Below are 26,775 nucleotides of genomic sequence, written 5' to 3' on the forward strand. Positions count from 1 at the left end.
AGGTATAAGTTGGAGCCAGAGCCCGTAGGACAGAACACTGGGCAGGAGAGAGGGCAGTGGTGTTGCGTGTACGCCTGAGCGTTCATGAATGAAGCCTGATGTCACACACGCTGGTGATCAGTTTTCATACAGAGGGGTCTAAGGGGTAAGGTTTCTCCTTGTGGAGAGTGACAAGGAGAAACCTTACCCCTTAGTCCAGAGCCTCTCACCTAGCCAAATCAGCTCTCATGCTTCGCACTGATGAGGGCCAACAGCCTGAAACACCGTGTCTGCGAATTGTGATACTGATTTAGCTTTTATCCTAAGTCATATTGCAAGACTCGTTAAAGCAGTGTTCCCCAACTCCGGTCCTCAAGACCCACCAACAGGTCATGTTTTCAGGATTTCCTTGGTATCGCACAGGTGATAATTTCATTACCTGCTCAAGCATTGATTCCATCACCTGTGCAATACTAAGGAAATCCTGAAAACATGACCTGTTGGTGGGTCTTGAGGATTGGAGTTGAGTAACACTGCGTTAAAAGGTTGATTGTGACTTGTAGGATCGCTACTTCCAACAGGTGGCGCTACGGAGTTTAAGTCCTCTATTACTCTGAAGAGGCAATTTGCATACAGAGGGGTTGTTGTTTTTAAAATAAGCCAGGAGGCAGACTCCCAGGGAGATCTCTGTCACACCCAAAGATCTTAACAAATTATTTACATATCAAGAAAAACATGGATATCTCTGGAATAAGAGATCAAGATATCACTTTATTCTGCTCCTGTGACCTACATGCACACATGTAGGAGGGTCGATCCTACTGACAGATGTCCTATTAGCCTTATTAGTGACTAGATTGTGGCCCGATTCTAACGCATCGGGTATTCTAGAATATGCATGTCCCCGTAGTATATGGACAATGATGATTCCAGAATTGGCGTCAGACTGTGCCCGTCGCTGATTGGTCGAGGCAACCTTTATGACATCATCGTCGCCATGGCAACCATTATGACATCTACGTCGATACTGTGCCCGTCGCTGATTGGTCGAGGCAAATTCGCGGCAGACTGTGCCCGTCGCTGATTGGTCGAGGCAACCTTTATGACATCATCGTCGCCATGCTGTGCCCGTCGCTGATTGGTCGAGGCCTGGCGGCCTCGACCACTCAGAGACGCGGGATTTCCAGGACAGACAGACAGATGGAAAAACCCTTAGACAATTATATATATAGATGAGCGAGCATGCTCGGGTGCTGAGCAAGTGACTTCGACGTGCTCAAATACTATGTTGGAGTCCCTGCACCTGCACACCGCACGGCTGCTCATCAGCTGCAACACATGTTGGGATTGTCTAACAAACTTTCAGTCCCTGTATGGATTGTGGCTGTCATACAGCCGTGCAGGGACTCAGACATGTTATTCAAGCACACAGCAGTCACTAAATCTTCTGCCCTTTTTTTTGGCAGATCAGTCGCCCATTGGGATTTCTCAAGAACAGATGGAAAGGAGACTTTGCCTCTACTAGTTTGTAACAGATCCTTAGAGAACAGTCACACTAGCAGTATTTGGTCAGTATTTTACCTCAGTAGTTATAAGCCAGAGCCAGGAGTGGGTGATAAATACAGAAGTGGTGCATATGTTTCTATTATACTTTTCCTGATTGTGGCATACAAGTATTGGTGTAAAATACTGACCAGGTACAGATAGTGTGACTGTGGTCTTAGTGTAAACACGGCTACATCAGGCAGAACAGGCCACATAGCCAGATGTAGTCACCACCGGATGTGTGGATGTTGCTTCCTCTTTGGTCCTTTGTTTCCCCCATGAATAACATGGAGCCTCTGCTAATTACAGGGCAGCAGCCTGGCGGCCAGTAGCCATTTTAGGACTATAGGCAACTTCCTAGTCCTGCCCCCAGTATCACCAGCCGCGCCACTTCTCCCTCACTTTAGCCTATGAGTGGCGCAGCGACCATTGACAGCAGGGATACCCTCCCACATGCTGTACACACCACAACCTAACCTGCTGCCTCCGGCTGCTTTTCATTGGCATTTGTAGTGATCGACAGCAGGTTAAGCCAATAGAAATTAATGACGTCATGGCCACGCCTTAAAGTAGAAAAAATGCAGCAAGGTCCTAATTAGAGGGAAAAAAAAAACGAAGAAGTTGGTTGAGTCCCGGGGACCTCAGCGGGAGGGAAGGAGGGGAGATGACGTAAGTCAACAATGGTCACGTGTCCCCAACGCCGGCACGCTAGTGGTTGCGTGAGGCGGGGCAAGGCGTGGCCTTTGGCAAGAGGAGAAAGTGGGCGGGGCGAGAGAAGAGCGGCGGCGGTGGCGGCGGCGGGTAGCGAGTGAGCGTGCGCGCTGCTGAGCGAGAGAAGTGCGTGTGTGCTGCGGGCTGACACAAGTTTGTGCCATTAATTGCGGGGACCCCGCTCGTGTGTACGGCCAGTGTGGCTGGACGCACCATGTAAAACTACACAGAAAGCACAGTGTAAACAAGACATGACTGACGAGGTCTCTCCAGCATGAGGCGCCCCGCTAGCACTGGGGGATGTGGCGGTAGTCGGGGGGAGCGCGCCCCACAATAAGGCGGTGTGTTTACACACCCGCGGCGGTGACACGCACGGTGTGTGCTCTCCGCTGGTCGCCGTGTGACTGCCAGTGACGCTGCGTTTCCATGAAATCGTGCGGAGTGTCGCTCTCCGCCGCAGCTGTGCTCTCTGCTGCTGCTGCTGCCTCCCTCGGTGATGAGGAAAAGAAAATGGCGGCGGGAAAAGCGAGCGAGAGCGAGGAGGACTTCCCTAACCTGACGGCGGACGAGCGAGAAGCCCTGGCCGGGCTCGACAGGTTGGCGGCCTCGTTGTGTGCTTGTCCCCCGCCCGCCCGCGCTCCCCGGTCACAAGTTTGTTGGTGTTGATGGTTATTTCTGTTGTTTCCTCCCGCAGCCGACTCTACGGATTTCTCCGGCTTCATGAAGATGGCGCCAGAACGAAGGCCTTGCTGTCTAAGGTAAGCTGACGGCGCAGACAATGTGCCCCCGTCCGCGGCATGTCGGGGTGCGGGCACCGGTGGGGGCTGGGCACGCGTCTCTCCGGCCGACGCTGGCGCTATTCGCATTATTGCACTCTAAGTAGTTTGCGGCTTCTCGCCCTGTTGTACGTCCCCCACCCCCCTCTGTCATTTAGTTTTTAAGTAATGGCTGCTCCTCCCGGCCCAAGATGGCGGGACAGGGAAGAGAGGGGAGAGAAAGGAGTCACCAACAATCTAGTGACTGGCTGTACGGTGGGGCACAGCGCTGGGTACAGGGGGCGACATCTGCCATCCCCTCCATCAACCTGTAGCTGCCCGGGGAACAAAGCCTGGGCTCCTGCTGGAAAGTCCTGCGCGAGTTTGACACAGGGCAGCTGTCATGGCTGTGGGGTGACACTGGCAGGGAGCAGGCTGACGACCCATGCCATGGGGCAGCTATAGGGACTGGCTGAGTGTCAGGGCCGTGCCCGCCGTCCTGGGTTATAGGGCTCGCAGCCTTGCTCTGCGTCGAATAGGGTATTAATGCTTTCTATAGGGACATCTTTAAAATGTACATTAAGGGTTAAACCACCCAGAGCACCAAGTGCCCACAGTGCGGCTCCTAGATCTGTAGTTTAGGGCAGAAGATGTCTATCCAGGGGACGCCTGCCAGTCAGCCGCTGTCCGTGCTGCCGTGGGTACAGTGTGTGATCCCAGCGGTCCTGGTGACTGGACCCAATATGATGTGTGCTGGGCAGATTTAATGCTGATCATGAAAGGGCAAAACATGTCGCTATATGTTCAGTAATGGACTCTGGTTGTAATGAAGGTTAGAGCACCGCCTTACAGCCCGAGCGCGGCAGGAGCGTGCATGCACTACCACACTTTTGTCATCCTCGTAGCTGTGGTCTCCTGGTGACGCGGGGTCCCAACCTTCTGGTGGGAATACTGCGAACTTCTAGTTTACCACTGCGTGACTACTTCTTGGCTGTGTTCGCATGCTGCATATTCGGGTTTTACTCAGATCTTCCACCGCATTCTAAATGTTACCGGCAAAGTGAGCTTTAATGAAGCCCCATCCATATGTTGATTTTCTTTTTTTTTTGTGGAATCGATTGTTGTTTTTTTTTTTTTTTGTTTTTTTTTAATTAAATTCACGTTGTGTTCATTTCTGGAGTGTATTGTACCGATCCGTTGGATAAAGACCCTAAAGTTACAGGTTAAATTGCTGGCCTACAATTGTTGCTTTTTTATGTACTTTGGCAAGAATACGTGTGGGAAATGTTCCTGAATTGCATGGACTTACGGTAGTTTAAAAATCCCCACATGACTGCTGCACCAATTACACAACATTAGTGTTAGGCCGGGATCACACTTGCGAGAAATACGGCCGAGTCTCGCATGGTGATACCCGGCCCTGCCGCCGGCACTCAGGAGCGGAGCGTGCGGCCGCATAGCAATACATAAAGCTGCACGCTCCGCTCCAGAGACACGGCGGCAATGCCGGGTATTACCATGCGAGACTCGGCCGTATTTCTTGCAAGTGTGATCCCGGCCTTATGATGTTTACACGTCTTACGGTTGTCTTGTTTCCACTTATTTTCATGCGACCGTGTTTTGGTCAGATATTGAATTTTTAGCAAAGAAGCAATGAAGGACAGCATCCAATCCGGGTGAAATATCCCAAAAAAATTCCTTTATTTTGCCAAGTGCAACGTTTCAACCATATAGGTCTTTTTCAAGCATGGTTGAAACGTCGCACTTGGCAAAATAAAGGAATATTTTTGGATATTTCACCCGGATTGGATGCTGTCCTTCATTGCTTCTTTGGTATGTACATTTTCCATGGGGTCCAGTGGAACTAGGACTTGCATCTTTATATCTGATGTGCTGTCAGCTATCTTCTAATTTGTGGATTGAATTTTTAGCACATTGGTTTTCCACCTAGAGCTAGTCTAGTAATGGACATGGGGAATTTAAGTCATCTTGGCTGTCAGGTTCAGGTCAAGAGCCCTGTGGCCTGTCCGTACATCATGGTCTGAACTGCGATCATATTTCACGAACATCTGAATGAGGATTTACAATGTGACTCTTTGGCGTTCACCTGAATGCATGGTGTCTAATAATATACTCTGAAAGTCTGAGGATTTGTATAACTTTCAAAACATTCATAAATCTCTCCCCTTAAAAAACTGTGTATTAATAAACCTATAGGACCCAATTGGATCTTTCTCTGAGTATATAAGCAGCCATAAATGACCCCTGTGCTGTGCTAGTACTGGGAGTGCAGTCTGAGTGGATTTTGCTGGACAATCTGATGGCTTTTACATCTACGGTAAGGGATTCTGTTCTGACATCCTGTAGTATAAGGAGCATCGCCTAACACAACCCCTCCAGCATCCCCAAATTCAGTGGGGTATGTGAAAGTCTGCAGGCTGGGTGCGCATTGGCATAGGTTTATGCACAGAATTCCTATAAAATTGCAATTGTGATAGCCAGGTCCTCTTATCCAACATGAATGGCTGGCATCACAAATTCTCTTCTGGATGGACAAAAATTCCCACACACTCCAAAATCTTGTAGAAAGTCTTTTCAAGGATGGCAGCTGTTATAGCTTCAAGGTGGTGACCAGCTCCAAATTACTGCCTATGAGTTTAGAATGGGAGGTCATAAAAGCTCCTGTAGATGTAATGTGTGTATGTGTCTACTGTCCATATAGTCTATACAGCTGCTTCCATAAGGTATAAATGGCGCCAATAACTGGAAAGTTGCAGTGATTGTGCAGCCACTTTTCTGCTGTTGGGATGCAAGACCTGAGACTGATCAATGAAATATTTATGAAATATTTCTGGTGGGAAAACTACATTAGTTTGATTTTGTGTAGATATGGTACTTTCACTTTTTAGGTGTATACACGTTCATGGTTAGAAAATACAGAATGCATTAAGTTGTTCAGGATTCCTTAAAAAACCCTGCAATTCCTCTTTTGTTTTTACAACATTCACTTTGCAGTAAAATTGCCTAGTAACTTCTACAAATCAGTGATTTGATAATTTTTTTTTAGAAGAATAACAATGACATTGCTTCACTTGCCATATTCTGCGAGTCATAACTTTATTTTTTTTGGTTATGCTCTTGTGTGTTTTTCAGTTTTTATTGGTACTATTTGGGAGTCCATACAATTTTCTAATCTTTTGATTTCATTATTTAGGGCAGGGGTGGAGAGTTTGAAATTACTAACCGTTATCGTGCCCTTACGATTTTTATAAAGGAGAAAGTAGAAAAAACAAAAGCTTTATTTATAGCGCTGCTGAATGGACTCTGGACACACAAAAACAAACGGATTGTGGTTAACAAGGAACAAAACTTAGTCTGAGTAGCAACGCTGCCACCGAAATCCAAGCAAATGTTTTCGTCAGCCTGCTGCTATCATAAGCCAGTTATCCTCACTCTGGACCATGTGTGGTCAAACATACGACTTTTATTTTCGTGTTGATGATCAGCATATGGGATAAATATTTTTATTAGCTCGAGCAGCTATGCATTTCGTGATGCCAAATATATTCATTTTTATCTCCTATGAAGCTACATTACCATTGGTGTAGTAACATGGCAAATACTCCATTGGCGATCCATGGTTACGTTGCACAGAGTGGCAATTGGTGGCTTTAGAAACTGCCCCTTAATCTCTTAAATGCCATTTTCACTATTGACAGCGGCATGTAACAGATTAAGCTGTTGTGGTCTGATTACACCATTTACACTTGTGTCCTGGCAGTACATTACAGCTGGCACCCTCACTGTATAGAGCGAGTTCAGCCCATATTGTAAGTGCACACTTCCATAGCACATGTACAGAGCAAGTTTTGAAAGGGTTAAATCAACAAGACAATTCTATAAGTGCAATATCTCCAGAGTCGCACTGACCCGCAGAATAAACCTGATGTAATTTGTACCACACACTGAGCCCTGTAAAGGAACAATGGCAGATATTTGCAGCTTTTATTGCACCGCTGTTCCTTTAGGGTACCGTCACACACTGCCAATTCGATCGCTACGACGGTACGATTCGTGACGTTCCAGCGATATCGTTACGATATCGCTGTGTCTGACACGCAGCAGCGATCAGGGATCCTGCTGAGAATCGTACGTCGTAGCAGATCGTTTAGAACTTTCTTTCATCGCTGGATCTCCCGCTGTCATCGCTGGATCGGTGTGTGTGACACCGATCGAGCGATGCGTTCGCTTGTAACCAGGGTAAACATCGGGTTACTAAGCGCAGGGCCGCGCTTAGTAACCCGATGTTGACCCTGGTTACAAGCGTAAAACTAAAAAAAAAAAAACAGCACATACTTACATTCTGGTGTCCGTCAGGTCCCTTGCCGTCTGCTTCCCGCACTCAGTGACTGCCGGCCGTAAAGTGAAAGCAGAGCACAGCGGTGACGTCACCGCTGTGCTGTGCTTTCACTTTCACTTTACGGCCAGCAGTCACTGAGTGCGGGAAGCAGACAGCAAGGGACCTGACGGACACCGGAAAGTAAGTATGTGCTGTTTGTTTTTTTTTTTACGCTGGTAACCAGGGTAAACATCGGGTTACTAAGCGCGGTCCTGCGCTTAGTAACCCGATGTTTACCCTGGTTACCCGGGTACCTCGGCATCGTTGGTCGCTGGAGAGCTGTCTGTGTGACAGCTCTCCAGCGACCACACTACGATTTACCTACGATCGCGGCCAGGTCATATCGCTGGTCGTGATCGTAGGTAAATCGAATAGTGTGACGGTTCCCTTACTCTTCCACATAGATTGGCAGGTGCATGTGTATATGGTGCATGTTATGCCACAGAAGCTACTGGAGAAGTAGGATTGTAGAACCTGCAGAGCTTTAGCACCAGTCTGCTGATCCAGTTGTCACGGCTTTTTTTAATGTAGCCACATTATCTTCCAGTCTGTTGCTTGACTGAAGAAATTAATTTGGTCCAAGGTGTAAGCATAACCAAGCGGACTACTAATAGCCCCTATACATAGTTTACTGTCTATACAATATCTGCTTAATAGATTGTCTCTTAAGTTATTTAGTTGAGTTATTTAGTTGAGTAGGGTGACGGTGTACTTTCTCCTTTTGGTGTATCCTTTTCTATTGCTTGTATTTGAAGTGGATCGCAGCAGATTTCGCTACACACGTTATTACATAGATTTATGAGAATTGATGAAACTGTATATACCTTGAAAATTAGTGTACGTATATAAGGGTATATCCTTGACTTTATGGGCAAACAAAAATGTGCCTAAGCACTAACAGGCAGGTAATTGCAGCTTACCTGCCTGTTGTGCACGGCACCTGTCTTCACCGACACAAAGCAGTCACAGACCTCTCCTACCGGGGATTCCGCTGCCACGACAGGGTGGGACTTCTGCCATCATTCTGATTGACAGCTGACTCCCCCCAATTAGCAGATCCTCGCTGCCTATCAATCAAAATGACGAAGTCCTGCCTCGTCAGCGGAGCGTAAAAAGAAGCTCCCTTTATAGATGTGACATCAGCAGAGGCTTCTGAATCCCCGGCAGGAGCAGTCTGTGACCACTCTGTGCTGGGAAAGAATGGCGTCGGGCGCAACAGGCAGGTAAGCTGCAATTACCTGCCTGTTAGTGCTTAGGTACATTTTTTGTTTTTTATAAAGTCCACTGTATACCCTTTGAGTTCACATGAGTGTATAAAAATCTGTCCGTTTCATTGAGAAAAGTGGAACGATTTTTTTTTTTTCACATTTGTCATCCGTATATGGTTTTTTTTTTACATCAGCGATTACTGTATATACTCGAGCATAAGCCGAGATTTTTAGCCCATTTTTTTGTCTGAAAGTCCCCCTCTCGGCTTGTACTCAAGTCATACCCAGGGGTCGGCAGGGGAGGGGGAGCGGGGGCTGTTCAATTATACTCACCTGCTCCTGGCACGGTCCCTGCAGGTCCCTGGCTGCCCGGCGCCCCAGTTTCTTCCTGTACTGAGCTGTCACATGGTACCGCTCACTACAGTAATGAATATGCGGCTCCACCTCCCATAGGGGTGGAGCCGCATATTCATTACTGTAATGAGCGGTAACGGTGACCGCTCAGTACAGGGAGAAGCTGCAGCGCCGGGGAAGCAGGGACTGCACAGCGTCAGGAGCAGGTGAGTATAACGGGGAGCGCAGCGCTGCGTGATATTCACCTGCTCCTCGTTCCGGTGCCGCTCCGTCTTCAGCAGTGACGCTCAGGTCAGAGGGCGCGGTGACGTGGTTAGTGCACGCCCTCTGACTAAACGTCAGTGCAGAAGACGCTGAAGATGGAGCGGCGCCAGAACGAAGTCAGGTGAATATTGAAAGTGCCAGGGGCCTGAGCGACGGAGAGGTGAGTATGTGATTTTTTTTTTTATGGCAGCAACAGCAAATGGGGCAAGTGTCTGTATGAAGCAGCTTATGGGGCCATAACGTTTGTGCAGCACTATATGGGGCAGGTGTCTGTATGGGGCCATAATCAACGTTTGTGCAGCACTATATGGGGCAAATATCTTTATGGAGCATCTTATGGGGCCATAATCAAGGTTTGTACAGTATTCTATAGGGCAAATATCTTTATGGAGCATCTTATGGGGCCATAATCAACGTTTGTGCAGCATTATATGGGGCAAATATCTTTATGGAGCATCTCATATGGCCATAATTAACGTTTGTGCAGCATTATATGGGGCAAATGTCTGTATGGAGTATCTTATGGGGCCATAATTAACGTTTGTGCAGCGCTATATGGGGCAAATATCTTTATGGAGCATCTCATATGGCCATAATTAACGTTTGTGCAGCATTGTATGGGGCAAATGACTGTATGGAGTATCTTATGGGGTCATAATTAACGTTTGTGCAGCGCTATATGGGGCAAATATCTTTATGGAGCATCTTATGGGGCCATAATCAAGGTTTGTGCAGTATTATATAGGGCAAATATCTTTATGGAGCATCTTATGAGGCCATAATCAACACTTGTGCAGCATTATATTTGCCAAATGTGTCTATGGAGCATCTTATGGGGCCATTATTAACCTTTATGCAGGATTATATGGGGCATATTTTAATATGGAGCATCTTATGGGGCCATCATGAACTGTATGGAGCATTATATGGGGCTCCTGATTAAATATGGATATTCAAAAACACTTAACCTACTGATGTCTCAATCAATTTTACTTTTATTGGTATCCATTTTTAGTTTTGACATTTACCGCTTGCTGCTGCATTTCCCACCTTAGGCTTATACTCGAGTCATTAAGTTTTTCCAGTTTTTTGTGGCAAAATTAGGGGGTCGGCTTATACTCGGGTTGGCTTATACTTGGGTCGGCTTATACTCGAGTCGGCTTATACTCGAGTATATACATTTACAGGACCATTTGCAGTTTCCTATGTCATAGAATTGCAATGTATCCATAAAAGTTGGATGCTATGTGGTGGCTCAGTACCACATCCATTTTGGAGGGGGGGTTTACGCACCCATTGACTTAAGTAGTGTTTCTGATTTATGGAGGAAATGATTGCATGCTGCTATTTTGTTTTTTGTTTTTTTCCCCCACACATGCAGATTGTCAGTGAGTAAAATTGCTCATCTGCACTGCCACATTGAATATTTGTCAGTGCTGTCCTTTTTTTTTTTTTTTTTTTCCCACAGACAGCATTTACACCGAAAATACTGTTGTGAACAAGCCCTAAGAGTGGCTATATAATCCCTTTTGTAAGTTTCAATGTCTGATAATGTGCATTTTATGAGTTCAGCTCTAATTGGACTAATAAAATTCTCATTTTAATTAAGGCTTATATAACAATTCTGGCATGGATTAAATGATAGTATGAATAGCCTCATCAGGTCTGAAATCCGTGTAGTTATATATACCGTTTGTATAGGGGATATCTGGTGACAGATCATCCTTAACATTGACATATACGCAGTTGTCAATCTTTCACGTGTTAAACACGACTGTGCAGGGGTGGTTCTCTCTGCTGTCAGACTACTGGAGTGAATAGTATAGGACATCATATTTTCTGCTCCCCTCAGGTTTTTCTGGGGTCGTATTTGGATGCCACCCTAGTAAAATTCACCCATGTTTACCACTTTGAAAATTACCCTGGCTGTTAATAAAATGCAACTGCTGTACTTGTAATTGAGCTCTCCTTATAGTGAACGTGACACCATGATAGTGACACATTTTTAACCCCTTGTCTTCTCACCGCAGAATTAGTGTTTCTGTACATAATTGACGTTTATAAAACAGGAATATTGAGCTTGTTTCAAAACATTATGAAAATTGCAAGATTAAATACAATGTCTTTTTTTGTTTAAAAAATAAAATAACATTTTTTATTATGCAGCAATATGGAAAAATACAAAATCTTGAAGACAAACATGTTAATGATCAATTTTTAATGACACGTTCCCATTAGGCTCAGTCTGCAATATCATTTTGTACAGAATATGGTGAACTGGTATTGGCATGCTCCATTTGTGAGGATCTCTAATATGTATAGCTTTTTGGGTTTTTATTGTAACTGGTGCCTTTATAGGAGCCTCAAATACAGAAAAAGCATCCCTTGATGTGTCATAAGTCACTTGATGAACTGATCTGCATTTGGTAAGACACAGCAACTGTGCTGAACCCAGCATACACCCACCGATCATGCGATCACTAGGAACAATAGAAATGCCGCTTCATTTATTGAATACATAGCGGTCGCCGAGCGCTAATTGGCCACAAACAGTGGTAAGCTGCTTTTGTGGGCTCCTGGCCATCTGACAGAGACCCAACCTGCTTTTGCTAGTTTGCAGGAGCGTTAATGCTGCTAGGTCAAAGGCTACGTCTATCATCCAGTTAAGGTATTGTGTATTTCAATGAACACATTCACTCCTTGCAGTTGATACTCATCATTCAAACCTAATGGCTGTGATAATACAGTAGATATTTCTATGTGATGGGAAGGATAATGATGAGCTGCTATAAGTTTTCTATTTGTAGTGACAGGGTCCTCTCCATGGCTCTTGGAAAAAGGAATCTGTCGGCAGTTTTTTGCTGCCTAAGGCCTCTTTCACACTTCAGTCTTTTGGCGTCAGTCTAAAACCGCCATTTTTCTCAAATAGCGGATCCGCCATTTTTTTTTGGCGGATCCGCTATTTTCCCATAGACATACATTAGTGACGGATTGTGGCGGATGGTCGTCTGTTCCATCCGCCATGTGATGGATCCGTTGAGATTTGGCGGACGTCATCTAGACATTGACAGACATTATAACGTTTTTTGTCTACGCCGAAATGGCAGTTCGCGACGGATCCGTCACGTCCGCCATTCTATAGAATGGCCGCTCATGGGCGAAGGATCCGTCGCGACCGTCATTTAATAATCTTTATTTTTATATAGCGCTAACATATTCCGCAGCGCTTTACAAGTCTTTGCACACATTATCATCACTGTCCCCGATGGGGCTCACAATCTAGAGTCCCTATCGGTATGTCTTTGGAATGTGGGAGGAAACCGCAGAACCCGGAGGAAACCCACGCAAACACGGAGAGAACATACAAACTCTTTGCAGATGTTGTCCTGTCATTTCGGCGGATCCGTCGCCCCAATCCGCTTTTCCAATTGCGCATTCTCCAAAAAGTAGATACTTTTCCCTGACAACCCCCAAGTAACGGATCCGTCAAAAAAACGGATCCGTTAAAACCGTTTTCTCAACAATTGTGACGGATCCGTCGATCCGTCACTATGTCAGAGCAGACTGACACCAAACAACTGAAGTGTGAAAGAAGCCTAATCTGAAAGCAACCTGATACACGTAAAGAGAAGCTGTATCCAACGATGTGTCACATAGATCACCACTGGGTGCAGCCTCACACATAGTTTTAAGATTTAGCAATGAAGCAGAGCTGGAAAGCTGCCCATGCTCACACCAGTTTCTCCATGTACAATGTCCATACACAGCTGTTTATCACAGAAGGGGCAGTTGCTGGACCAGGAGGCACCACTTTTACAGCAATGATAAGCTCCTGGTGCTAAAACAATTATTGTAAGCAAACAAAACCTGGAGCTGTTTTAACTCCTACAGCATGACATCTTTAGCTTACATAACAAAAACTTGCTGACAGGTTCCCTTTAAGAGCTGATAAAGGTCATCTGTCAGAGTACCCCCTACATTGAAGTGATATATGTTTTGGAGAAAAAAAAATGAATTTTTTTTATATAATTAAGTTACCTGTATATATTTTTCTAATATACTTTCTATATTTAATTTCTTTTTACATAGTTTGCTTTGTCATTCAGTTGTGTCCATTCAGTGGATATAACTTTGTCCTGCTCACATAACACATTGGTCTGTTAAGGTATAATTAGAGTTGTTCTTCAGTGTCTATCAAATGACGAGGGTAGATTTATGTCCACTGAATAGAAACACAAAGGGTTTCTGTAGAATGACAGCAAGCGGAGATCTTTAAAAATGAGCACAGTTTTTGAAGATACTTTCATTATACAATTTTGTTTAATCCATTACTGACATGCGCCGTACATACATTTGCCCCATATGCTGCTTCTGCGATAAAAAAAAAAAAAAAATGACATACTCGCCTCTTGTCCTGAGCAGGCCCCCGGCACTTGTGATATTCACCTGTCCCCGTTCCACCGCCGGGCGCCGTTCCGTCTTCCGCTTCCTCTGCAGTGACTGTTTGCTCAGGCAGAGGGCGGTGTGCACACTAAACACGTCATCGCACCCTCTGACCTGAACGTCACAGGCAGAGGACTCAGACGGAGCGGCGCACGGCGGTGGAACGGGGACAGGTGATTATCGCACAATGCTCACCCTCCCTCCTGTTATACTCACCTTCTCCCGGCACATCTCTGCATGTCCCTGCTTCTCAGGTTGCCGCAGCTTCTTCCTATATTCACCAGTCACATCGTACTGCTCATTACAGTAATGAATATGCGGTTCCACCCCTATGGGAGTGGAGTCGCGTCCATATTCATTACTTTAATGAGCGGTACGATGTGACCGCTGAACATAAAAAGAAGCTGCCGCGCCTGAGAAGCAGGGACATGCAGAGATGTGCCGGGAGCAGGTGAGTATGATATGACCCCCTGGTGGTACTGCGCAAGGGCCCGGTACCACTAGTGGGTGCCATATTGGAATACCCATCACTTGAGTATTCCAATATGGCGGTCGGCTACTTCCGGTGCGGTGGATTGTGGTAGCGACACAATCGCCAGAAGCTGTGACAGAGCCGATTGGCAATTATATATTAGATAGGATGATATTCATTATGCACACTAGGGGCAGGACACTTAGGCTACTTTAACACATCAGGTTTTTGCCATCAGGCACAATCCGGCGAGTTAAAAAAGAAAAAAGGATCTGTTTTTTCCCGCCAGATCCGTTTTTTTCTCATAGAGTTGTATTAGCGCCGGATTGCGCCTGATGGCCACACGTTTCATCCGTTTTGTTGCCGGTCTAAAGTTAGTTTTCCTGCGGCCGGAGAAAATGTTCATAGGAATGTTTTTTGTGTCCGTTGAAAAAATGGACAGCGACTGATCTGGCGCCATCCGGGGTTTTAGAATGGAAGCCTGTGGAACTTCGCCGGAACCTGCCTGATGGTAAAAAACTGCTGTGTGAAAGTAGCCTTAGGCTGCCGTCACACTAGCAGTATTTGGTCAGTATTTTACACTAGATGGTGGCCCAATTCTAACGCATCGGGTATTCTAGAATATGCATGTCCACGTAGTATATTTCCCAGCCGCGCAGTATATTTCCCAGCCGCGCAGTATATTTCCCAGCCGCGCAGGTAACAGGTTAAAAAATAAAAAAAAATATACTCACCTTCTGAGGGCCCCTTGTAGTCTTGTCGCCTGTGTGCGGTGCACGCGGCAGCTCCCGGTCCCAGGGTTGGTATGAACGCAGGACCTGTGATGACGTCGCGGTCACATTACTGTGACATCATGGCAGGTCCTTCTCGCATAGCTTCCTTCGTACCGGAACCTGCCGCTTGCATTGCCGAGGACAGGGTGCGACGTCGGAGGGTGAGAATAACGGGTTTTTTTATTATTATTATTTGTAACATTAGATCTTTTTGCTATTGATGCTGCATACACCGCATCAATGGTAAAAAGTTGGTCACACAGGGTTAATAGCTGCGTAACCGGAGTGGGTTACACCGCGCTCTGGTAACGCTGGCATTAACCCTGTGTGTGAGGGCTGACTGGATTACTGGAGGGGAGTATGGAGCGGGCACTGACTGCGGGGAGGAAAGAGCGGCCATATTGCTGTGGCCGTCGCTGATTGGTCGTGGCAATAGTCGTGGGCGTTTTGCCACGACCAGTCAGCGACTTGGATTCCATGACAGACAGAGGCCGCGACCAATCAATATCCGTGACAGACAGACGGAAGTGACCCTTAGACAATTATATAGTGGATCAGTATTTTGAAAGCCAAAACCAGGAGTGGAACAATTAGAGGAAAAGTATAATAGAAACATATGCACCACTTCTGTATTTATCACCCACTCCTGGTTTTGGCTTACAAATACTGATGTAAAATACTGACCAAATACTGCTAGTGTGACGGCAGCCTTTAGGGATCAGTGACCTATCAGATGTCTGCATTATGAATTTCCAATTAGAACACCACATACACTAACACCACCTTAGGGCACGAGAATCTCATTAACAAAAAACTGAAAATATAGATTACACAACAACCACAAGACGGATTTCATCATCCAAGGTATCATTTTAATCAGTATAATGGCTCTGACCTGACAGTGTGTGTAGATAACCATGCAGAATCCTGCTGACAGGTTCCCTTTAAAGGGAATCTGCCAGGAGGTTTTTGCTACCTTATCTGAGACCAGCACGATCAAGGCAGAGAGACCCTAAATCCAATAATGTATCACTTAGTTCACTGGGTGCAGTCGTTCTGATTAGCATGAAGCAAAGCTGAGAAAGCTGCCTCCTCCCACACCAGGCTCCTTACATAGGTATATAGTCTATTGACAGTTAGCTGCTTACACAGGAGGAGGTGGAGTCAGATCAGTGCTTACGCAGCTAGCTAGTCATAATGTCCTAGTGATAAATTCACTAAGTAAATAGTACACAGCCTAATAAGTGACACATCTTTGAAATCTGTGTTTTAACCCCTACCTCATGCTGTCTTCAGATTACATGGCAAAAACGTGCTGACAGATTCCCTTTAATACCTTTACTAGCTAGCCAAGCAGTGCAGCACTTTGATGCATGTGTTGGAGCACACTGCTTGAAGTGTCATTGAAAAATTCAGTCGCTTCACGTCCTTTATTCTTTGGCAGTTAATCTGCGTCTTTTTTTTTTCAACAGTTTTGCCAACTTGCTGATTATTTGCAGCAAAACTTTTAATGGTTTTGTGATCATCCCCAATGCCTTAGCAATTTCAAGAGTTATGCATCCCTCTAAGGCCTCTTTCACACTTGCGTTGTTTGGCATCCGTCGTTATGGCAAAAAACCGGATCCTGCAAATGTGCTCGCAGGTTGCGTTGTTTTCCCATAGACTTGTATTAGCGACGGATGGCCACACGTCGCATCCGTCGTGCACTGGATGCGTCGTGTTTTGGCGGACCGTTGGCACGAAAAAACGTTCATGTGAACGTTTTTGTCCGTCGCGTCTGCCATTTTTTATTGCGCATGCGCGGCCGAAACTCCGCCCCCTCCTCCCGGACTTCAGAATGGGCAGCGGATGCGTTGAAAAACTGCATCCACTGCCCACGTCGGGCACACATTTCACAACGTGCGTCGGTACGTCGGCCCGACGCATAGCGAAGGACCCATACCGACGCAAGTGTGAAAGTAGCCTAAGACTAACAATTTTTGACCTAGGAGTCAGGTAAATCTTCTGCACAACTTGATAAGGAATATTGATATCCTTAGGCCTCACCCTCTGTTGTTATACAAATACACCACCTGATCTGCATCATCCAAAACACATTAAAGTTTATATAGCTTGGAGTTAGAACATATGAGTAAAAATGATTATATGGTCAAATACTCACTCGCCTGATAGTTCTGTACCCAGTACAGAAAGAGACCATGATTCCAGCTGTCACTTGCTTGGCTAAACTCTATTATAACTCTGCCGCATCACTTGTACTTTTCTGCCTATGTACAGTGTACACAGTAAGCTGCCAATCAGGGGTGTTGGGGTTATTCAGAGCTCACCATTCAGGGAACTGGTAGAACCACAGCAAGCAGTCCAGTAAGTGATACATGGCTGGAATGGGCTTTTCCCTTACATGCTGATGTCAGGTGGGGTACAAAAAGGTGATATATACCTGTTATAAGGGAACCAGCTGAGGGTTTGTTTTTTGCAGTCGTGTTTGTTCCACTTTAACCCCTTCACCTCCCAACCCTGTTTTCATTCCCATGATCAGGCCAAATTTTACAACTCTGACCAGTGTCAGTGGTAATAACTCGGGAATCGTTTTATCGAATCCAAGTTGTTCTGAGATTGTTTTTTCATGACATTGAATTCATGATAGTGGTAAAATTTGTTCAATATGACTTGCATTTCTTTGTGAAAATATCATAAATTTGAAAATTTAGCATTTTTCAAATTCTTATTCTTTTAAACAAGAGTTTTATCACACCAAATGGTTAATAAATAACATTCTGCATAATTCTTGAGACATTTTTTTTTGTTAGGTGTACACCTAATATTTTATTGAGGCCATCCAGTTGTTGCTTTCAAGGGTGTATAGATGACCCTGCTTATAGTTTTGGCCAGGCTTTGCACTGTGCAGAACTTTTGAGTGTAGGAGTAGTACATCTTTACTTTGCTCACAATATTTGAAAGGGTGTATGGATGACCCTGCTTGTAATTTTTGGAAGGCTTAGTGCATAGCCTTTGAGTGTGGAAGTACCACTAGATGACAGTTTGAACAGAATGTGTATGAGACCCTCCTTTGTCTAATACAGGGTGTATCTGAGTTATCTTGCATCACATTTTTGGCAGTTCTTGCTTCATTCATAAATTACACTGACATTTCCAATTTTGTAATAAAAATTTCAATTTTCGTTTACTTTCTTTGTAATTCTTTTTAAATTGTGCCTTATACAAGTCATCATACAGGAAAGCGTTTTCATGTAAACTCCAATTTCTTGTAGATTTTGAATGTTTTATTGTCAGTCCTTAAAGTGGAATAAAAGTGTGACACCATTGCTCTCAGCAGCGACCTGGGAGTCAGAGATGCTGAGAACAATGGCCCCCATGTCTGGAACAATATGGTGAATTAAAAAAACACAAAAACTGAAGACCTGGGAGCAGCGGGAATAAAATAAATGCAAAAACTGGCCACTTGGGACCTAGTGACAGGGCCTCTAAACTTGTTTCAGACATTTGCAGTATATATACGTCGCGGCGATCTCTCACGCACAGGAGGCTTTGTGCGGGCCATCACCGCTGGGTGTCAGCTGATTCTGATAGCTCGCACCTGGCATCTTAACCCACTAAATGCTGCGATCGATATCAATCACAGCATTTAGCGAGCAGGCAGAGGTAGAAAGCCTGTCATTTCGGGGGGGGGGGGGGGTGTGATCATTGCCATGGTGACCTGATGTCGTCATAATCACATCCGGGTCACCAGAACTAGCAAAGTTGCTAGATCATGCTCAGTGCATGATCTAACAAGCTTGTCAGTGCAGCGCTGACAGTTTATAAGGCATAGGAAAGCTCCTTCATTCCGATATACTATATAATTGTCTAAGGGCCACTTCCGTCTCTGTCCTTCTGTCTGTCTGTCACGGATATTCATTGGTCGCGGCCTCTGTCTGTTATGGAAATCCAAGTCGCTGATTGGTCGCGGCAAAACAGCAACGACTAATCAGCGACTGGCACAGTCCGGAAGAAAATGGCCGCTCCTTACTCCCTGCAGTCAGTGCCCGACGCCCGTATACTCCCCTCCAGTCATCGCTCACACAGGGTTAATGCCGGCGGTAACGGACCGCGTTATGCTGCGAGTAACGCACTCCGTAACCGCTGCTATTAACCCTGTGTGTCCCCAACTTTTTATTATTGATGCTGCCTATGCGGCATCAATAGTAAAAAAAAAAATGTAGTGTTAAAAATAATTTAAAAAAAAAAACAACAAAAACCTGCTATTCTCACCCTCCGTAGACTGCCGAGCCACTCGCGCTGGCCGCCATCTTCCGTTCCCAGCGATGCATTGCAAAATTACCCAGAAGACTTTTTTTTAACAGGGATATGGTGCCCACACTGCTGTATACTACGTGGGCTGTGTTAGATAACGCATGGCTGCTATATACTACATAGGCACTGTTATATAATATGTAGGCTGTGCTATATACTGCGTGGCCACTGTGCTATATACTGCGTGGCCACTGTGCTATATACTGCGTGGCCACTGTGCTATATACTGCGTGGCCACTGTGCTATATACTGCGTGGCCACTGTGCTATATACTGCGTGGCCACTGTGCTATATACTGCGTGGCCACTGTGCTATATACTGCGTGGCCACTGTGCTATATACTGCGTGGCCACTGTGCTATATACTGCGTGGCCACTGTGCTATATACTGCGTGGCCACTGTGCTATATACTGCGTGGCCACTGTGCTATATACTGCGTGGCCACTGTGCTATATACTGCGTGGCCACTGTGCTATATACTGCGTGGCCTGTATTAACGCATCGGGTATTCTGCAATATGTATGTATATATACTGCGTGGCCAGTGTTATATACTGCGTGGCCAGTGTTGTATACTGCGTGGCCAGTGTTGTATACTGCGTGGCCAGTGTTGTATACTGCGTGGCCAGTGTTGTATACTGCGTGGCCAGTGTATACTGCGTGGCCAGTGTTGTATACTGCGTGGCCAGTGTTATATACTGCGTGGCCAGTGTTATATACTGCGTGGCCAGTGTTATATACTGCGTGGCCAGTGTTATATACTGCGTGGCCAGTGTTATATACTGCGTGGCCAGTGTTATATACTGCGTGGCCAGTGTTATATACTGCGTGGCCAGTGTTATATACTGCGTGGCCAGTGTTATATACTGCGTGGCCAGTGTTATATACTGCGTGGCCAGTGTTATATACTGCGTGGCCTGTATTAACGCATTGGGTATTCTGCAATATGTATGTATATAGCAGCTGCATAATATATAGCACAGGCCCCGTAGTATTTGTCTGCTATATACTACATGGCTCCTATATTCTATGTGGCCTGTGCTATATACTATGTGGCTGCTATATACGTATATGTACATAAATACATATTCTAGAATACCCGATGCGTTAGAATCGGGCCACCATTTAGTCCTTTATAAGTGATCAGGATGAAAAAAGTGAAAGTCCCATAGAGGGACAAAGTAGAAAAGTGAGCAAACAATTGTAAAAAATTATATATAAAATTTTAAATCCCAAAACAATATAGTGTACCCATAAATAAACATTTTTATGAAAAAATATAAAATAAACAAAGTACATATTTGCTATCGCTGCGTCTGGAACGACCCCATCTATCAAACTCTCACTAGTTAACCCTGTAAAAAATAAAAAAGGCAAAAAACAATGCTTTATCATACCGCTGAGCAAAAAGTAGAATAAAATGCAATAAAAACGTCAAATGTAAAGAAATATGGTATCTCTGAAAACGTCATCTTGTCCTGCAAAAACCAAGCCACCATACAGCTCAATTAGCAGAGAAATAAGTTATAGCTCTCAGAATAAAACGATGCAAAAATAATTAGTTTTTCCATAAGTTTTTTGCTTAACCGCTTCCCGACCTCCGCCGTACTATTACAGCGGAGGTCGGGTCCCCTGCTTTGATGTGGGCTCTGGCGCTGAGCCCACCTCAAAGGCGGGACATGTCAGCTGTTTTGAACAGCTGACATGTGCCCGCAATAGCGGCGGATGAAATCGCGATTCACCCACCGCTATTAACCAGTTAAATGCCGCTGCCAAACGCTGACAGCGGCATTTAACTGGCGCTTCTGGCCGCACGGCCAGAAATGATCGCATCACCGACCCCCGTCACATGATCGGGGGTCGGCGATGAGTCAGGATGGTAACCATAGAGGTCCTTGAGACCTCTATGGATACTGTTGCCGGCCTGCTGTGAGCGCCACCCTGTGGTCGGCGCTCATAACAAACCTGCAATTCAGCTACATAGCAGCGATCTGATGATCGCTGCTATGTAGCAGTGCCAATCCAGTTGTGCCAGCTTCTAGCCTCCCATAGGGGCTATTGAAGCATGGCAAAAGTTAAAAAAAAAGTTTTAAAAAATATGAAAAAAATAAGTTTAAATCACCCCCCTTTCACCCCATTCAAAATAAAACAATAAAAAAAATCAAACCTACACATATTTGGTATCGCCACGTTCAGAATCGCCCGATCTATCAATAAAAAATGATTAACCTGATCGCTAAACGGCGTAGCGAGAAAAAAAATTCGAAACACCAGAATTCTGTTTTTTTGGTCGTTGCGACATTGCATTAAAAAGTAATAACGGGTGATCAAAAGAACGTATCTGCACAAAAGTGGTATCATTTAAAAATGCCAGCTCGGCACGCAATAATAAGCCCTCACCCGACCCCAGATCACGAAAAATGGAGACGCTACGGGTAACGGAAAATTGTGCAATTTTTAAAAATTTTTTTTAGCAAAGTTTTTTTTTCCCCACTTAGGCTACGTTCACATTAGCGTTCTGCCGGGCTGCATCGGGCGCAGCCGCAGCGAAGCATACGCCTTCCGCTCCTATATTTAACATGGGGGCGCATGAACATGCGATGCATGCATCTTTTTTGCCGCAAGCGTTAGGGCGCAGAGGACGCAGCAAGATGCATTTTTTTGCGTCCAAAATCCGGCAAAAAAAAGACGCATGCGTAGCAAAACTATGCGTTTTGCATGCGTTCTTGTTTGCGTTGTGCGTTGCGTCGCCAACGCAGCAGCGCACAACGCAAATGTGAACATAGCCTTAGATAAAACGAAACCTAGACATGTTTGGTGTCTATGAACTCATAATGACCTGGAGAATCATAATAGCAGGTCAGTTTTAGCATTTAGTGAACCTAGCAAAAAAGCCAAACAAAAAACAAAAAAACAAGTGTGGGATTGCACTTTTTTTGCAATTTCACCGCTCTTGGAATTTTTTTCCCATTTTCTAGTACACAACATGCTAAAACCAATGATGTCGTTAAAAAAGTGCAACTTGTCCCGCAAAAAACAAGCCCTCACATGACCATATTGACGGAAAAATACAAAAGTTATGGCTCGGGGAAGGAGGGGAGTGAAAAACGAGAACGCAAAAACGGAAAAGGGCAAGGTCGTGAAGGGGTTAAAAGCGCCAAAACACAGAAAGCTATACTGATGTGGTATCGCTGTAATCGTACTGACCCGAAGAATTAAGCTTCCTTATTAATTTTACCACACACGGAATGGCGTAACCTCCCCCCAGAAAACAGCTCCTGAATTGCTGGCTTTTGTTCATTCTGCCTCCCAAACATCGGAACAGAAAGTGATTAAAAAAATATCATCTGAAAATAGTACCTATAATAACGACAACTCGTCCCGCTAAAAACAGTCACATGACTGTCTGCCGAAATATGGAAAAATTATAACGCTTAAAATATGGCGATGCAAAAACTCATTTTTGCAAAAAGTCTATCTGCCCACATTTGTGGAATAGTGTGCGGATTTTTCCACACCGTTTTTTAAAAATCCGCAGGTAAAATGCACTGCTTTTTACCTGCGTATTTCCTGCGTTTTTTGTGCGGATTTCACCTGCGGATTCCTATTGAGGAGCAGATGTAAAACGCTGCGGAATCCGCACAAAGAATTGACATGCTGCGGAAAATAAACCTTAGCGTTTCCGCTCGGTATTTTCCGCAGCATGGGCACTGCGGATTTGGTTTTCCATAAGTTTACATGGTAGTGTAAACCATATGGAAAACTGCTGCGAATCCCTTAGTTTTTAGTGTGTGACAGCAGCCAAAACTAAAAACCCAATATAAGGCTTCTTTTACACATACAGTAACAATTACCGTTTACATGGGCCGCAATAATTTCACGGTGTGCCGTTTGGCCATGAGGGCCGTATTTTCGGCCATAAAAAAAGATGAAGCCTGCTCGATCTTTTTCACGGCTTACGGACACGACCTTTATTGAAAATCAATGGGGCCGCAAAAACAGAAGGTTGTTTTTGCGGTGCACTGTAACTTGCAGTTTTGCGGAACGACATTTTTCCCCCAATACTTTTGCTATAGTATTGAGAACCCGAAAAACGGCGATCCGCAAGTTTTTGCCATCCGTTATTGCGGCAGACCATGAAAATTGCAGCAATATGGCCCGCAAAAAACCCGTTGAGTGTAAAAGCCTAAATCTGGTATTGCTGTAATCACACCGACCTGAAGAATAATCTAATCACTTATACCACATGAGGAATGGCGTAAAAAATAAATAAAAACAATTCTTCACCTGCTGCTGTTTTGTTCACTCTGCCTCCGAAAGATCAAAGTACGCTGAGCGCTCACACTGGGGTTTCCGTTTAAATCTCTGAAATACGTGATTCAGATTGAACCCCTGATTGAAGATTCCTTATAATGACGCAGATGAGGCACTGTGTTCCGGCGGTGTCAGTCTTTTTAGGCGTGCATAAAAGTGCCGTCGACCACAGTATTGTGTACCTCTGAAAAAAGGACACCACTGAACAGAGGCCTGACAGCCTTTCATCTGAATCGTGTCACTCTGAGATTTAGATGAAAACTGAGTGCTCAGAGCAGAGTGCCGGATAAAGGTAATCCCAAATGTTATGAAACATGTTTTTAATAACCGCTTCACATCAATCCCCCCCCCCCCCCAAAACAAGTCCCCACTCAATTCTGTTATAGGGGTGTCCAAGTTCTGGGTAGCACAAAGACCCTGGAAAAGCGCTATCGCTTATCGCCCTCCAAATCCCCCCTACCCTCCCCCCAAAAAGCAAATTCTTACCTCCCCAAATCCAAATGCCCCCCTCCAGTGTGCGTAAACCAAAGTTAGTGTCCACATTTTTGGCATTCCTGTAGTGATGAGAAGACCTAATTTATGGATGCGAGTCTCCAGAAGCATGTACTTGTCTTGTCATTACAATGTACTGGTCACTACAATGGCAGTTTTCAATTTTCTCTCAGCAACGGCCACTGCTGCTTGTTTCTGGAAAACACCCATGGAGTCAATCCTCACTACACCTGTAGATAAAGTCCTAGAGGGGTGTAATTTTCAAAATGGGGTCACATGAGGGGGTATTCTGCTGTGTAACACACTTGGGGGCTTTGTATATGGGGTCTGCATACTATTCTAGAAAAATATGTGCACCAGGAGGCAAATAGCGCTCCGTCCCTCCTGAGCCTCGCCGTGTGGCTAAGCAGTACTGTACAACCACACATGGGGTATTTCTACATTGAACAGAAATTGTGGGACAAATCGTGGAGCCATTTTTACCCATTTCCCAGTGTGAAAATGTAAACTCTTGGGCTAAAAAACAAATAAAAATTTGGACGGGAAAAATTAATTAATTTTTTTCACTGTCCAATGGTATAAAATTCTGTGACACCCGCCTGTGTCAATATAACTGCACGCCTAGATGAATACATTGAGAGGTGTAGTTTGTATAAATGTGTGTCTTATGGGGGGTTCTGCTGCCCTCAATCCAGTCCAGTAAAATCTGAACTCCAATATGGTGCTTCTTCCCTTCTGGGCTTTGCATTGCACTGCTTACACAGGAGAAACTGCAAAACAAATTTTGGGGCCAATGTTTTCCTGCTATCCTTGTGAAAAAAAAAAAAGAAAAAAAAGTGACAAAGAAAATTTTTGTGGGAAAAATATATTTTTTTATTTTCACATATTCACGTTGTAAAATTTTGTGAGGCACCTCAAGGTTCAAGAGGCTCACCACACATCTTATTAAATTCCTTGAGGGCTCTAGTTTCCAAAATTGGGTTACTTGTGAGTTTTCCGCTGTTTAGATACATCAGTGGCTTTCGAAACACGACTTGGCACCCGCAGACCATTTAATCAAAGTCAGGGTTGCAACACACATGAGGTATCGGTGTACTCAGGAGAAATTGCACAACAAATTCCATTTTTTCCTGTTACTATTGTGAAAAATTTGGGTCTCAATTAAAATTTTTGTGAAAAAAGTTAATTTCAGCTTCTTCTTCCACATTGCAAAAATATCTGTGAACCACCTGAAGGGTTAATAAACTTATTGAATGTGGTTTTCAGCACCTTGAAGGGTGCAGTTTTTTTGTTTTTTTTTTTGAATGGTGTCACTTTTAGGTATTTTATGTCGTTTATACCTCAGTTACTTCAAATGTGATCCCTTAAAAAAAAAAAAAAAGTATGGTTTTGTAAATTTTGTTGAAAAAATTTGAAATTGCTGGTCAACTTTTAACCTTGATAACTTCCAGACAAAAAAAATTGTTTAAAAAATTGTGTTGATGTAAAGTAGATATGTGGGAAATGTTATTTATTAACTATTTTGTGTGACGTAACTCTGATTTAAGGGCATAAAAATTAAAGTTTAAAAATGTCAAAATTTTCGCTAAATTTTTGTTCACAAATAAACGCAAGTCATATCGAATATATTTTACCACTATCATAAAGTACAATGTCACGAGAAAACAGTCTGTGTCAGTGAGATCCGTTGAAGCGTTCCAGAGTTATCTCATGAAGTGATAGTGGTCAGAATTGTAAAATTTGGCCTGGTCAGGAAAGTGAAAACAGGCACTTGGGTGAAGGGGTTAAAACTGCTGTCTGATTAAGAGCAGTATTTAAATTGTTTTTTGCCTAGCAGCGACTGTTTTTCCACCTTTATTGCTCGCTTTGCAGGCTATTGATTTTTTGATGTTGAAGCCAGGGGCCAACTGAAGTCCACATTGCTGCCATTTTGGCCCTTTTACAAAACCCCGCCTGTGGTGCGTTCATTCTATAAAAATGTTAAACTAATTAATCCAAAACTGTAAACTGTCCAAAGGAAAAAACAAAAAACAAAAAAAAAAACCCTCACCATTCAAACAAGCCTTTTGTTGGCGGAAACAAAGTTATGGGTATTGAAGATCTTTACACGTTTGAGGAAACCATGCTGCCAGGTGAGTTTTACTTAATGAATGCCATAAAAATTATTAAAAAATAAATGGTGGAATTGTCCACCTCCCCCAATCACCACCAATTAAAGGGAACCTGTCACCCCCAAAATCGAAGATGAGCTAAGCCCACTGTCATCAGGGGCTTATCTACAGCATTCTGTAATGCTGTAGATAAACCCCCGATGTAAAGGTACCGTCACACATAACGCACACACATTTTGTGACGTAGCAACGATATCGTTAAGGAAATCGTTGTGTGACAGCGACCAACGATCAGGCCCCTGCTGGGAGATCGTTAGTCGCTGGGGAAAGTCCAGAACTTTATTTTGTCGCTGGACCTCCCGCAGACATTGCTGAATCGGCGTGTGTGACGCCGATCCAGCGATGTCTTCACTGGTAACCAGGGTAAACATCGGGTTACTAAGCGCAGGGCCGCGCTTAGTAACCCGATGTTTACCCTGGTTACCAGCGTAAACGTTAAAAAAACAAACACTACATACTTACCTTCCGTGTCTGTCCCCGGCGCTCTGCTTCCCTGCACTGGCTGTGAGCGCCAGCCAGCCGGAAAGCACAGCGGTGACGTCACCGCTCTGCTTTCCGGCTTGCCGGCGCTGACAGTGCAGA

General features: G+C 44.6%; 1 protein-coding gene across 4 annotated transcripts in view; it reads left to right on the top strand.

Moving 5' to 3' along the window:
• The first annotated feature begins 2,277 nt into the window (after nt 1–2,277).
• KDM6A (lysine demethylase 6A) overlaps nt 2,278–26,775 on the top strand; it is a 194,688-nt gene continuing 170,190 nt past the window's right edge. For all 4 annotated transcript variants that reach the window (XM_069761664.1, XM_069761663.1, XM_069761665.1 and 1 more), the window contains exons 1-2: nt 2,278–2,831; nt 2,930–2,993. In XM_069761664.1, coding sequence (XP_069617765.1) covers nt 2,662–2,831; nt 2,930–2,993 — 234 coding nt within the window. In that variant the 5' untranslated portion in view covers nt 2,278–2,661. The remainder of the gene's footprint in view (nt 2,832–2,929; nt 2,994–26,775) is intronic.

Source organism: Ranitomeya imitator, chromosome 3 (assembly GCF_032444005.1).
Source record: "Ranitomeya imitator isolate aRanImi1 chromosome 3, aRanImi1.pri, whole genome shotgun sequence".
NCBI classification, from domain to species: domain Eukaryota; kingdom Metazoa; phylum Chordata; class Amphibia; order Anura; family Dendrobatidae; genus Ranitomeya; species Ranitomeya imitator.